At 44.1% G+C, this 14,945-nt stretch overlaps 1 protein-coding gene across 2 annotated transcripts in view; it reads right to left on the bottom strand.

The window, feature by feature from the left end:
• Positions 1–14,945, bottom strand: part of Skap1 (src kinase associated phosphoprotein 1) — a 295,894-nt gene that overhangs the window by 234,769 nt on the left and 46,180 nt on the right. For both annotated transcript variants that reach the window (XM_028754983.1, XM_028754982.1), the window contains exon 3: positions 2,078–2,103. In XM_028754983.1, the coding sequence (XP_028610816.1) occupies positions 2,078–2,103 (26 nt within the window). The remainder of the gene's footprint in view (positions 1–2,077; positions 2,104–14,945) is intronic.

Consider the following 14,945-nt stretch of genomic DNA (forward strand, 5'->3'; position numbering starts at 1 on the left):
AGCCTCTCCTAGGCCAAAATTATTCTCTCCTCCCAACACATTCCTATATCATGCTTCTGACACTAATTCCTTTCTTCTCCTTAGGAAACGTGCTCCCTCTTCTGTCCATTTCCAACACGTTGCCACCATCCCCTGCCCCCTGTGGGTGTGGTTAACACCTGTTAAACCCTGAAGTAGAGGGCGAGTCTCTGAATGTGTCTCACATTCTACCAAACTGACTGCATTATGAAGGCTGGACGCATAGCTCCCTACAACTCCACCTAGGGTCTCGGTGTGGCCGTGCCAGTCAGGTGATTACACAGGAGACTGCCTTTAACTAACACAAACTTAAAAAAATAAAAATAAATAAATAAACAAACATATGACATTTTGAAACATATGACTTTTATATTAAAACATGATTCGTATATTTATCAAATCTAGCTTTTGTTAGGTATGGTGGCACACATCTTTGGTGGCAGCACTTGGAAAGCAGGAGCTGGGAAAAGTTCTGTAAGTTTGAGGCCAGTCCTGGCCTATAGAGTAAATTTTAAGTCAGCCAGAGAGAGAGAAATGAAGAGGCCCTGTCCCAAAAAAAATTTTTTTTAAATACTTTAAAAAATTAAATTTAAAAATTAAAAAATAAAGTTGGCTTCTAAAGAAAGTCTTATGTAGACTGAAAATATGTTACAACAAAATATGAAGTAGGAAAGTAAAATTTTAAATTAATACAGTCTGAAAGCTGGAATAGAGTAGAAAAGCTTCAGGCTCAATGGGAAACCCCGCCTTAGTAAATCAAAGAGATAAGTTAGGGAAGACATCCAAGGTCAGTCTCTGGCTTGCATGTACACTGAGAGACAGAGAGAGACAGAGAGACAGAGAGGGAGGGAGAGAGACAGACAGACAGACAGACACACACACACACACACACACACACACACACAGAGAGAGAGAGAGAGAGATAGACAGAGACAGAGAGAGAGAGACAGACAGAGACACATACACAGAGAGAGAGACAGACAGACAGACAGAGACACAGAGAGAGACAGACAGAGAGAGAGAGAGAGAGAGAGAGAGAGAGAGAGAGAGAGAGAGAGAAAGAGAGAGAGTTAGTTTAAAAACCTAGTACCATCACTCAACACTAATACCTGGAAGCATTAAGACTCAGTTTGATGGGGTACACAGAGGTAGAAAGACAATAAGAGGTCCTGGAAATGGTCTGGGGTTTAAAGGTCGTGGTGCCAAACAATTCATAATGCGTTCCATAAGCGTGACGCAAAACTCCGCCAGTCTCTGAGGAAGCGAAAACCTCCCTGTCTCCTATGTTGAGAGAAGGAACCCCCAGGACGCCGCTGCAGCCTCCATCCTCAACCATCGTAGCAAGGAGGCGAGCGAACGGAGCTGCACATGCCCACTCCGCGTACTCGAAGTTTCAGAAACATTCCAACTTTGAACCTTTTACAAATGTGTCCTAATCTCATCCTTTATTTTTAATTTTGCACACAGCTGTCTGGTGTGCTTCTCAAAATCGCGCCAGATGCTGGGTTCATCACGAAAAGGCAGGAAAACAATGGTCGGGAAGCAATTAGAAGCTGCGAGGCTGCAGCGAGGCTCATATTAAAATGTGATAGCGCTGTTCTAGTGGGAATTCCAACATGGCTCCAGTTCTGACATTTCTCTGCTGCCAGACAGTCTGTGTGGAAGGACACGGTGACAGAGGATAGAACGCATGAGAATTTATTTCTGGGGCAAATGAAGGATTAGCTGAGTTGGAACCCACCCAAGGATTTTATTATGGACTTGGGCAGTGTTCTATTTGAATGTTGCAGGATCCTGTTGGCATCTAACACAACTCAAGGAAAAAAAATGCATGTTATTGCTCTGCTTCTGTAAAATAATCCGGCAACCATGCAAAGCATGGCACCCCTTGTTGCTGAAATAGCAGGGCAGGGGGGCCCAGTGGGGTGAAGGTTAATTAAACACTCCACTGACTTTGCTCAGAAATGGCCAGTCATGCTCTGTGGAGAGGCTTACAAGATACAACGAAACCATGGACACAGTCTTAACATAAAACTACTTATGGTTAAGGAGTACTCACCTTGGGGCTGAAAATCCCAACAGTACCTAAAATACAAGAGGGAAGAGTGAAGATCAGTCAAACTTGAACATCTCAGTTTTGGTTAATATACCATGTCTGGAGAACAAATGCAAAAAAAGCTGGCTAAACAGTCCATTGGCAACCAGAGCTTGGCTTTGTTTTAAGAAAAGCAAGTTGCCCTTGATGTTTTCAAGATTCCTAATGGTTTAAAAGCCACATCAATGTGCTGTAACAACTAAGAAAAGTGCCTTTTACAAACTGGGGATGGGGGGCTGGAGAGATGGCTCAGTGGTTAAAAGCACTGGCTGCTCTTCCAGGGGACCGAGGTTCAATTCCCAGCTCACACATGTCTGTAACTCCAGTTCCAGGGCTTCTGACACGTAGATATACATGCAGGCAAAACATCAATGCACGTAAAATAAAAATAAATTAAACCAAAACCTAGGATGACCTAGGAAGGAAAGCTCACGATGGCTCAGTTTGAGCAAGATGGCTCTTTACTGAGATACCTCTCCTGTGGGTCACAGCATCATTGGCACCACCAGCCTGGGCAGCAAACCCTAGCGGTACTTCTGTGGTTATAACCACCCAAACCCCAGGACCAGGAATGCATCCTCAGCTGCGCTCACTCCTGAACAGATGAGGCCTGGATGGCAGAATCAGAGTTGTCTCACGCTGGCAGTAGAGGAGTCAAGAAATGAAGCAGGCCCTTGCACTTTCTCCTCCCCTCTCACTGTGAAATGATTGGCCAAACCGATAACCCTTGAGGTCTTAAGTAGTCAACAGCCATGATGGAAGGGACCACTTGTAAATCACTTCTGTGGCACCTGAGGTACATTTTTTCCTCCAACAGAAACAATGTCACTTATGATGGTTACCCACAAAAGCCTATTTAGTGCCTTCACAGGAAACTTACATTATTCTGTATTGATTTTCCTCTAGGGGATAGCCGCCCTTCCTCTCATCTTGGCCCTTCCCATCAGTCTGTGTGCTCTTGTGAAGTGAAGCACACCCTCCCCTCATCCCTCCAACCTCTCCATCTCCTGTCCCCTTTTCTTCATGTTAGAGTGCAATATGCAGACGCTTGCTCTCCTCATATCCTCCCCTTCCACAGCCTACTCCATCAGACTCCCCAGCCTACTCCATCAGACTCGTGGGAACTACACCTTAATTCTTGGAACAGGCATAGAGACTTCCACACCACAAACTAGGATGGATGTTTTTCTGCTCTCATCTTGGCCTCTTGGGAATCTACATCCGAGCCTTTCTAGGAGGAAAAGTGAACGTTTTAAATCAAATTCTTAATCAAATCAACAGGGTTCATAACCACAGAAGGTTCAGGGAAAGGCCATACTTGGGTGGCAATGATGTCTTCCAGTGTCAGCATGACTAAAATTAGGTTTGGCTACATTAGGAAGATCAGCCTCACATCTAGATAATTTCTTCACCACTCCTGAAAACGGACACAGTGAGAGACCAGAGGGGAAGAGGCTGCTTTGAGGGACGTTATTAGAGAAGGCAAAATCTGAGCAGGAAGCTCGTGTTTGCTTTTCCCAGACTCAGTCTGATCTGATCATTGGGTGAAAGGGAATATAAAATGACAGGCTAGAGAGAGGGCAAAGGAAGGCCAGGGTGGTAGAAAAGGGGAGCGGAGAGGTGGAAAGCCAGAGGTGGGAGGCAGGGGGCTTCTGCATCCGGGAAGAAAGGGTGTCCTCTAGTGTAAGGCACATGCACACTAGGACTGGCAGACATTTAATTCAGTTGTGTGTAACTGTAAGGTGGGTGGGTATCTACCTAGCTCAGTGCAGCTGACAACAGCACAAACGTCCTTCCTGTGGAACAGTTGGCTTACTTACTTTTCTCAGCACTGTGACTGAACACATAACAAGAAGCCATTGAAGGAAGGAACCATTGCTTTTGGTTTATGATTTGAGGGAATCTAGGCCATCTCGGTGAGGGATGACACTGAACCAAGCAGCAAGCGGGAGCACCAAGGCTGCAGAGAGCTTGGCATAAACCACCAGGGCTGCCATCTTCCAAGGATTGGCCCCTAGTGCCTTACTTCTACCAGCACGCCTCTTAAAGGGCCTGTGACCTCCCCGCAGTGTTAGGACACATGAGTCTGTGGAGGACATTTCATACATCAAAGCCACAACCAACCGAGCAAATCATCAGGCAGGTGAGCACCTTTCCACTGCCGCCGCTCTCTGCCTTCTCTGGGAAGCATTGCTCTAGTGCCTGAGTCTTCCTGTTACTCATCTTCTAATTAAACATAAAAAGAAATTCGGGGGCCAGAGATGGCTCGGCAGTTAGCAGCACTGGCCGATCTTCCAGAGGACCTCGGTTTGAGTCACAGCACCCACATGGTGGCTCACAATCGTCTATAGCTTCAGTTCCAAGATGAAATGGGTGTCATTGTGACCTCTGTCCGTATCAGGCATGCTCTTCATATACAGACAGACAGACAGACATGCAGACAAAACACCCATGCACACAAAAAGCAAAACAATAACTAACGACAACAAAAAATATTATAAACACAAGCAGACATATGTGCAGGTGAAACACTCCCACACATACTATAAAATAAAAAGAACGGTATAAACACACACATACACACACACGCACACACACACACACCTCTTTCCAAAAACGTTACTGACAACAAGAGACATTACTCTTATTTGTTGGATTGGGGTGGGGCAGAAACAGAGCAACCATGTTTTAAAAGGCTGACTCTGAGCAAACTATTAAATAATTACAGCATGTTGTTAGTGATCTCAGCCCTTTTTGGTGCCTCCTTTTCCCACTACCTCTACACCACCATCTGTTTTCAGTTCCCTCGTCTAGTATGTCCAGGTTTCTTGGTTTCTCTTGTTAGTCAAGAAGACAGACCGTGTGATAAGTTCACATAAACTTGGGAGTGTGTGTCTGCCAATAGTAACCATCCTAAGAAAGTCCTTGGCAGAGAAACAGTCCATTTAAACAGGAACAAATGAGGAGACTGTCTTACATAGTTGACATTAAATAGCAGAATCAACTTTATCTTTGATAATACTGTAATTAAACATCTTTGTCAAACTTCCAGTGATGTGTGAGCTTGGCAAGGTATTGTTACATATAGTTGCACAGACCTGTAACACCGGTTCCAAGGGACTAAGGAGGGAGGATACTAAATTTGAGGCCAGTTCAGCTACATAGCAAGACCCTGTCTTAACAAAGGCTAGAGGGATATCTCAGCAGGTAAAAGCCCCGTCTGCTCTTCCAGAGGACCCTAGTTCAATTCCCAACACCCACATAGCAGCTCACAACTGTCTATACTTTCCACCCCAGGGAATCCAATGCCCTCTTCTGACCTTGAAGTCACTAGACATGCCCATGATGTACAGACATGCAGACAACAAAATACTCATGTCCATATGGTAATAAAACAATAATTTAAAATCCTTAACAAGAATAACTACAAAAAACAAAAAGGAGGAATAGAGCAAAAGGATCTAATTAATGTGTAGTCGGGACTCAGGTCAAGAAAACTATATTACAGAACTAGAAGTTTCCAAGAGAGTAGGTCTGACACATTCTCACCGTAAAAGCACCTGTGGGTGGGAGGCGGCGGGTGGGCTAATTGACTTGTGTGCTTACCACCTCGCCATGCATACATGCATATCAAATCATCGGCTTGTACATTTTAAATGTATGTAATAGTATTACTTTTTTAAAAATCTGGTGAAGCTCATGTGTTGAACTTGGGAACGAACATTGCTTCTTTTCTTTGCTATCCTGGTCTGTCTGTCTTTCTTTCTTTCTTTCTTTCTTTCTTTCTTTCTTTCTTTCTTTCTTTCTTCCTTCCTTCCTTCCTTCCTTCCTTCCTTCCTCCTTCAAAATTTTTTTTCTCGAGACAGGGTTTCTCTGTGTAGCCCTGGCTGTCCTGGAACTCAGTCTGTAGACCAGGCTGGCCTCAAACTCAGAAATCCACCTGCCTCTGCCTCCCAAGTGCTGGGATTAAAGGCAAGCGCCACCACTGCCCGGCAGCAAATATTATGAATACAGTAAGTCTAAAGTGGTGTGCTTTAAAAAAACAGGAGCAAACACAGCAAAAACACTTACTTTCCACAGAGGACATTTTCGGTTTTTTTATTTTGTTTTGTTTTTGAGTCTGGTCTCAACATGGCTCAGGCTAGCCTCAAACTCCCTAGGTAGACAAAGACGACCTTGAACTACTGATCCCCTGCCTCCATTTCTGGAGTGATGGGATACTATATACCAACCGCCATGCTGCACAAACCGGGGCCTTTGTTCATGCTCGGCAGGCGCTCTACCAACTGAACTAAACCCTAGGCCCAGAGAGCACTCCTAAGAGGAAACTATAAAATATTAGCAATGTCAACCCTCAAGAAAGGGCCCCAGCCTATTGTCTGCTGGACACATTTAAGGTCTTCATCTTGTCTTGTTACACGTATCCTGTGATTGGTCTTCATCACAGTCTGGAGAGTTCCGTGCTCTGTGGGAAGCATTTAGTTAAACCCGGCCGACATCTTCCAATTCTTACACTTTGCTCTGGAAACAATTCTCTTTAAGCCAGCGAGCACAACCAATCTGGAGCTAAACGTTTTAAACCAAGATATAAAGAAGGGGAGAGGAGGAAAAGCACATAAATTCGTGCACACACGGAGTTTATGTCTAGCCCAAAACCCTCTGAGAATTTCCTATCAGGCCTGTGCAGAGAGATAACAAACACTTCTTTAATCTTCTCTCTGAACCTTCAGCTTCTATAGGAAAGGGAAGCCATCACTCTTCTGCAATATCCACACTCAGCCTCACCAGGTCCATGCAAATGAAATTTGGAACTGAGGGGAAAAAAAAAAGACACGTACGGCGTGAGCAGAAAGACGATGCTGTGCCACACTGATGGTGATTATTTTCACGTTCAGTACAAACAAACCTGCCCTCACATTTAGCTGGCCTGCAGAGTAGTCTTTTAATTTTGCATGCAAAAATTAAATTACATGCATGGTTTGGGACTGGAGAGATGACTCGGCTGTGAAGAGCATATGCTGCTCTTCCAAAAGACACAGGTTCAATTCCCAGCACCCACAAGGTGGCTCACAACCATCTGTAACTCCAGTCCCAAGGAGGCCAATACCCTTTGGCCGCTGTTGGTATCAGATATGCAAGTGGTACACAGACCCAGATGTAAGGAAATCACTCGCATGCATAGAGAGAAAACAAGTTTAAAATACATACATGGTATTTTAAGCACAGCAGAGTCTGCTGCTCAGGGTTTCTCAGTGAAAGGCATTAGCAAATGAACTTCGGCTTGAGGACAGACACAGCAAATAAACAGAGCTTACGATGTTGACAGGAACCAGAGCCCCGGGAGCAACCACACTGGTAGCAGTGATAATGAGTAAAACAATGCTAAGATCTGTTCACCGTGTAGTTGGGACTTTCCCCACCTTTTCAATGTTTTTCTTCTACTATTAAGTCCATTTTATAAATGAAAATAAGGAATGAGGCAAACACAGTTTCCAAGTCTAGCAACAATCTCTCTCTCTCTCTCTCTCTCTCTCTCTCTCTCTCTCTTTCTCTCTTTCTCTCTCTCTCTCCCCCCCCTCTGTGTGTGTATGTATGTGTGTGTGTATGTGTGTATGTGTGTGTATGTGTGTATGTGTGTGTGTATGTGTGTGTGTATGTGTGTGTGTATGTGTGTGTGTATGTGTGTATGTATGTATGTGTGTATGTGTGTGTGTATGTGTGTGTGTATGTGTGTATGTATGTGTGTGTGTGTATGTGTGTATGTATGTGTGTATGTATGTGTGTATGTGTGTGTATGTGTGTGTGTGTATGTGTGTGTATGTGTGTGTGTATGTGTGTATGTATGTGTGTGTGTGTGTGTGTACAGCTCAGGCTGACCTACAGTTCACTATATACTCCAGGCTAACCTTGAACTTGTGAGATCACAGGTGTGTACCAGCATACCCAGCACAGCAAATGGCTTCTAAACAAACATTTTAATAAAAACCTGTAAATATGCTTTTCTAAATTGCCACCTTAGTTCACAGGACACATTACTAGATTTCTGCTGAAAACGGAGCAAATGACTCTAAACCATTAGTTTGGGTCAAGGAGAAATGGTCAGATTCTTGACCACAAAGCCAAGCAATTAAACGTGGTTATGGAGAAAAACTACTGAGCGCTTTCATCTCTTGACCAGGTAATTAGCCAGATCCTGTTGCAGGAGGGAGACAAACAACTCTAAGTACCCTAATATTGTTGAAACTACCTCAGAAGAAAAAATAATTTCATTTTCTAATGATAATAAAATAACGTACAAACTCAGTACTTAACGTATGCTAAGCATTATGCTAGGCACACATTTCACATATTTTATTTAATCTTTATACAAAGCTTGAGAAGTCAGTACATTATTAACTCCTAGTTTTAAAACTATCTCCCCTGTTTCTCCCCTTGATAGTATGTGTCCTCAGGCATGGAGAGGTCAGAAGTCTTGGGAGACAGCTCTTACCTTCTCCCTTTGACTGAAAGCAGGTCTCATTTTTTTCTTACTCTGATGCAGACTCCAGACCAGGTGGCCCTCAAGCTTCCAGGCAATTCCTGCCTCTGTGCCCCATCTCCCTGAAGGAGTTCTGGGATTACAGCATCTAACTCTTGACTTGGACTCCAGGCAGCCACGCCCAGGCCTGCCAGCTCGTAGAGCAAGCACTAGTGCCCACCAAGCTTCCTCCCCGGCATCCATTATATCCATGATACAGATGAAAACAAGACTCGGGACTCAGGAAGCCAAACACTTGGCTAAGATGCCCTAGCCTTTAAGGGACAGAAGCAAGATTTGTATTCAGCTCTAATTGTTCTAGAGCCCAAGCTCTGGAAATTCACATCTACTGCTTTTTTAGAAGTTATAATGTAAAAAACAAACCTAGAGTTTAGGGGATAGTTACAACTGCTCTGTTAGGGAGTAGGGGGTGGGGACGAGGGTTGGAAGAATGTGCTAATGTGGTTAGATCACCGGTATTCAGAGTCCACAGTTGGTCTTCAGGAGACTCATAAACTCCCTAACAGGGATGAAAAGTAGCATAGGTTCTCTATTTCCTTGGAGCAAACCCCATAGACCTCAGCTGTGTCAGAGAGTCCCTCATCTCCAAACTGCTAAAGAGACAGCATGTAAAACCATCACTGTGCAAGCCTGGAAGCCACTGGATATAGACACGCACATCTGTGATCTGGCCTGCCTACGGTGAGATAGGAGGAGGCAGAGACAGGAGAATTTCGGGAAGTTCTCAAGCGGGCTAAGCTTAGATAGGCAGCCCAGTTTGAGAAACAGTAAGAGGCCCTGTTTCAAAAAACAAGGTGGAAGGCAAGAATCGAATCCAGAAAGTTGTCTGCTAACCTTCACACATCCGCAGTGGCATGCACCTGCCTACACACACACACACACACACACACACACACACAAATCTAATAAATTTTTAAATGATGAGATGCATTGTGCTAGACACAAACAGGACTACACTGGCATTATAAAACTAGCAATCCAGAAAGGTCAACATATGGGATGCCACAAATTTAAAACAGCTAGATGATTGGGTTTTTTTGCGATTGAAGCATTAAAAATGTTATTTTACCTGTGACTTAATGTAAGGCATATCAGGCCTTCCTTGCCTTGATAAATCATCTGCTTGCTCAAATCTTTCTTAATGACTTCATGATGCTTATATTTGAATTTCATTTTTTGCAAGGAGTGCCAGGCCTTTCTGAATGCATAGGGTACTTGAGAAACTCACTGTCCAGAGCTGCTCTTGTGTCCCACTTGACCGTCTTTTTTGCATGCTGCCCATATCTACACAAACCACAAAGGCTAACACTGACTGAATTATTGCTCTGGTTTTAGGAATGGACTCTTAGACTTCAAGTTGACACCTAGTTGAGCTGTGCTTCAATGGTAAGTTGATAAGGGTAACAAAGCCCCTTGCACTTGATCTTGAACAATGAGCCATGTGGTAAAGACCAATTTCATGCCCAAGAAAACGGCTTTGCTGAACGGCACTTAAGTCCGGACATCTAAGATGTTTCCTTAACCTCTCCCTCACTTGGAAAGGTGCCCTTTGAGCTTTGAGGTCTCTTTCTACTACCAGTGTCCCAGAAACATTGCAGAAAGAATGAGCAAATGGCTGAGAGTAATGTGGCCATTGACATCCAAGAGCAGGAATAGGAAAATGGCACCATCTGGTGGAATTACCTGATGGAGCCATCAGAGGTCTGGAACTCAGAGGTCTGAGACCCTGAGGTCTGGATACCAGGGTTAGTTAAACAGTCAAAGGAAGGCCCGTGGTGGAGAGATGATGTGCTGTCTGGCCCTAGTTACTTCAGTGCTAGTCAATGCACAATTTCCTGTGCCTACCTGTGAGGAACTTGGAATCTTATCCAAAAGCAATGGAGAGATGACAACTTGGAATATTAAATAGCAAATAACATGGTAACAACAGGCATTATGCATCTAATTCAACCAACAGAAAGACCCACCATAAGAAGGTCCTGTGTTCTCTTGGGAAGAGTAATATTTATTTGGTTCTGAGTCTATATGTGTAAGTTTTAGAGATTCACCCCTACAGGCTTAGATTTTTAATAAGAGATTTTAATTGCTTTGACCACCCCCCCTTCTAGCCCACCATTTAAAGGTAGAAGAGAAAAGATGGTCAACAGGACAAGGAGATGTGGACCTGTTTAGAAGTAGTTTTGGGGATCAATTCCAATCTCCATTGTCAGGATACCAGCAGTCTAGTTCATTAGTGTCAGGATACCAAACACAAATAAGCAGTGGTGGTGTGATCCAGCAGAAACCTCCAGGCCTCCACTGGAATCTGAGTCAGCGGGAACAACCAGGACCAGCCAGGATGCCAGGAGGAGTTCTCTGCCATGCCTTTCTCAACTAACTAAAGATCAGTAAAGACTCGAGACCAGTGAAGTTCTGCAAAGTTCACCAAGCAAGCACCCCATCACTGTCTGTTGAGTCCTATTTATACTCTTTCCAAACATCACGTGTCCTCCTACGAGTCTTGCCTTAGCAAGACACCATGTGAGTCTGCACCACATGACATATCCAGAAATTTCCACTTCATACCCTAGACAACAACACAGTGGTCTCCTATTCACAGAAGACCATGGTCATAATTAAACTCTCACTTAATAACAAGTGATCTGATCTGATACTGACAATACAGCTCCCCGTGACCCTCCCAAATTTTAAGCTCATTCTTAGATAATGAAAAAGAAGTTAAATAACACTCTGTTTCCCACTAGTCACCTGTAAACTTTCGATACATGTAGTCACTAGCAGGTCAATCAAAAACTACTCTGGGGATTGGCAAGATAGTTTAGTAGGTAAAGGCACTTGCTGGACAGACATGGCAAGCTGAGTTCTGTCTGAGACTAATTCCTTACAAGGAAATCCTACTCATTTGCCCTCACAATCCCATCCTCCATGCAGGTAAGAGACAACATGCATACAAGAGAAATATACCTCACCAAAGTAATAAAAGAACACCCCTTCCCCACCATCTCACCCACACACACACTAACTGGATACAATGTGGCAAAATTAAAGACAATATCAAGTCAGAATTTAGTTTTTTCATTCCCCCTAAAGAGAAAACAGAATCACTGAAAGTTGAATTTGTTGTTTGTCTTTCAGGGTAAGATGCTGTCTGTTAAGGTCAAATCTGGCAGGGATGTACAATGTGCTTTGCAGGTAGAGGAACTTGGGGCAGGTAAGAAGCTACTTGAGAAAGAGTAAGTAAAACTGCAGGAGACTGAGTAAAGACAGGCCACAGGCAGATGTCAGAGAAAAGTTCAAGACACCTTCTGGTTCCAAGCCTGGGTACTGGAGACAACAAGGGGTGTGTGTGTACATGTGTCCTGCTCCAGCTGATTGTCACATTTTAAATTTTGTCTCTGTGATTTTTGTCATCATTGCTGGCTGGAGATTTTATTTCCGATACAAGATTAATTCACACCAACCACCTGAAAACCTTGCTGTGAACAACAGACGACTGTAGAATCTGTGACTGCAGATCCAATCTTACTGGATTTTACAACTGTGAGGACCTTTAAGATCATTTACCTTAGCCCAACTTCAAGTTTTTGGGAGTCCTCTAGGCAATCCACATGTGTCTCTCATTCTATCTTAGGTTATGAACACTGAGTTCATTCTTTCAATAACCATGAGATTAATAAATGTCTGCTGTTTGCCAGACATTTTGTGAGGGACAAAGGACACACACACAAAATACCACAAACCCAGAGAACTAGTCAAACTATGTGCAAGTTGTGTGACTGGCCCAGAACACCAAATGATTAAAACAAAAAAAAACCAGGGACCCAGAAGAGCCCAGGCCTGGACAATGCCAGAACCTGTCATTTTACAGATAAAGAATGCTGCGGGAAGGTTTAAGATCAGACAAAAGCAGCAGCCTGACAGGATAGGGCAAGGCAGGTCACGGAGAGGCCAGGCTCAGGCTGTAGAGAGAAACCAGGCCTGTCAGTGGAGCAGATGGCAGAGACCAGCTTAGCAGGTATGTTTGAGGAGCAGGGGCAGGGCAGAATACTGGGTGAGCTCCAACCCAAAGCCTGTTTCCCTTTGGTGAGGGATGTTTCAATGAGGCACAGGCTGAAAGGGGCTAGTGGTGGGCACTGGGGGGAACGGAAGCAATTGCTGACCTGGAGCCTGTGAGGAACTGCCAGCATCAGTAAGTGCTCATCTGTGGTTGGAGACTAGGATTTACTGTGGTAGCAATTCGATTGCATCATTTTTCTCATGCCCCAATTAGCTGCCTAAGTCCAGGAGTAGAGAGGCTGGAGAGCTGAGTCTATCAAGGTTAGGACTTTCGTAGGCTTGTGAGATAAAAGGACAAGAGTGGACAAGAAGACCGGACAGCCAAGCCACAGACCTCAGGCTACCTGGGAAAGAAACCAATGGCCGGAGATGATAACACTGTCCATTCTTGCTAAAGTTTGATATTAGTTAGAACATTGAGAAGCAGGAGAGACTGTGAGGCTACTCTTGTCTGTGGAGGATAACCGCCCTTTGTTCCAGACGTTCCCAAATGTCTCCTGCTGCCATGTCCTTTGTCTCCATGGTCCGCATCACCATCTACCCAACTAGAACTAAGAATCCCTTCTACCTCTTTGTCTACTGGCTTGTCCGTCCCATCAGTCCCCAAGCCTACTTCCTTATTAGCCTTTTAAACCATCTCTGCAGACACTGAATCCATTCATTCAAGCCCTCAGAATGCACCAGGAAGCCCATCCAGTCAGACGCTAACTGGTCCATCTGCCATCATCTTGCTCCCTCTGACCCTGTATCTTCAATGCTGATGGAATGGGTAATGCAACAACAGTGACATGCCAAGGCTTCACAGGACTAGCCTGGAGTCCCAGCTCTAGCTTTTAATGGTGAGACCTGAGATACAGACTCTGTTTCCTCATCTTTAAGAAATAAAAAGCATCCCTGTTTCATATAATTCTCGAGAATTACCAGAGGGGATCCTCATACAGAACTGAACATCAGACCTGGCACCTGGCAGGCTTCTAATCAGATCCTCACATCATTAGCACTGTCCTTACTCTAATGACCTAAAAGGCTCTTGCTTCAAATCCTTCAGGGCCTCGTCGTCGTCACAGCGCTCAGGGAGCAAAGTCTTGCACTCCCGTTTCTGCTATCACGTGTTGCTACCATCATGAATTTTCTTTTGTGCCTCCTTCCTCTGCAAATGCTAATGGTGCCTTAAGATTCAGCTCGGTCTCCTGTGTCAGCCGCTCCCACAGCACACCTGTGTGTGTGTGCTCTTAATTTTAGCAGGGAAAAAATAAAAGGGGAATGGGAGGAGGAAGCTAAAATTAAGATGGCTTTGCTAAATTAAATCTTCATCGTGGCTAGGTATAAAGATAGGCTTGCAATCGGAGCACTGGGAAGTTTGGGTCAGTGGGTTACAAGTTCAAGACCAGCTTGGAATCTAGTCTAAGACCCTGTCTTATAACATAGATAGATAGATAGATAGATAGATAGATAGATTCCTCAATCCAAACAAAAATGACTTTGTTGTTTCCTGAGTCTGTCTTCAAAGACTAACCACAAGATGACCAGCAAACGTATGCTTCAAAAGGCAGGACTGAATACACATTGAAGTGGCAAGTATCCAATATATAAATACAATCAATTTGTTTCCTCATTAAAAGCTTTCATGAAGAAAATGATTTAATGCAAATGCTAAAGCTACTGACACAGATTAATTGAAAAATAACACCAGACTTCTAATTAAAGACATAATAGTATCTTCTTCCCGCCCACTTCACAAAAATCTGAATAAACAGACAAAAGGAGACTGTAGAAAGCAAGGTTTTATCAGTCACCAAAGCAGTGCTGAAATTTTCATTAAAACTCCTATTCTTCTGTGCACGCCTTCTTTTGGACAAGAACAGGATAGTATTTAAACATACCCTCAATTCCTTAGCCCAGAAGGTTGGGATGCTGTCAGTGGCCAGCAGGTCCTAGCAACTATCCCCAGTCACATGGAGAGGCCTTCCTCATCATCCTCACAAACAGCTATGCTTGAGATACAACCCCTCTTCATTCCTTCCCTTTCGTCACTAAGATTCAGCTGAGGACTGGGGAGATGGTTCAGTGAGTAAAGTGCTTGCTGTTTGTGCAAACATGAGGATCAGAGTTTGGGTCTTCAGAACCCACAGGAAGCCAAATGCAGTAGTGCACACCTGCGATCCCAGCAGATGGAGTACTGCACACCTGCGATCCCAGCACATGCAGTGGTGCACACCTGCAATCCCAGCACATGCA

Source organism: Grammomys surdaster, unplaced genomic scaffold (genome assembly GCF_004785775.1).
Source record: "Grammomys surdaster isolate TR1022 unplaced genomic scaffold, NIH_TR_1.0 126048, whole genome shotgun sequence".
In the NCBI taxonomy this organism is placed as follows: Eukaryota; Metazoa; Chordata; class Mammalia; order Rodentia; family Muridae; genus Grammomys; species Grammomys surdaster.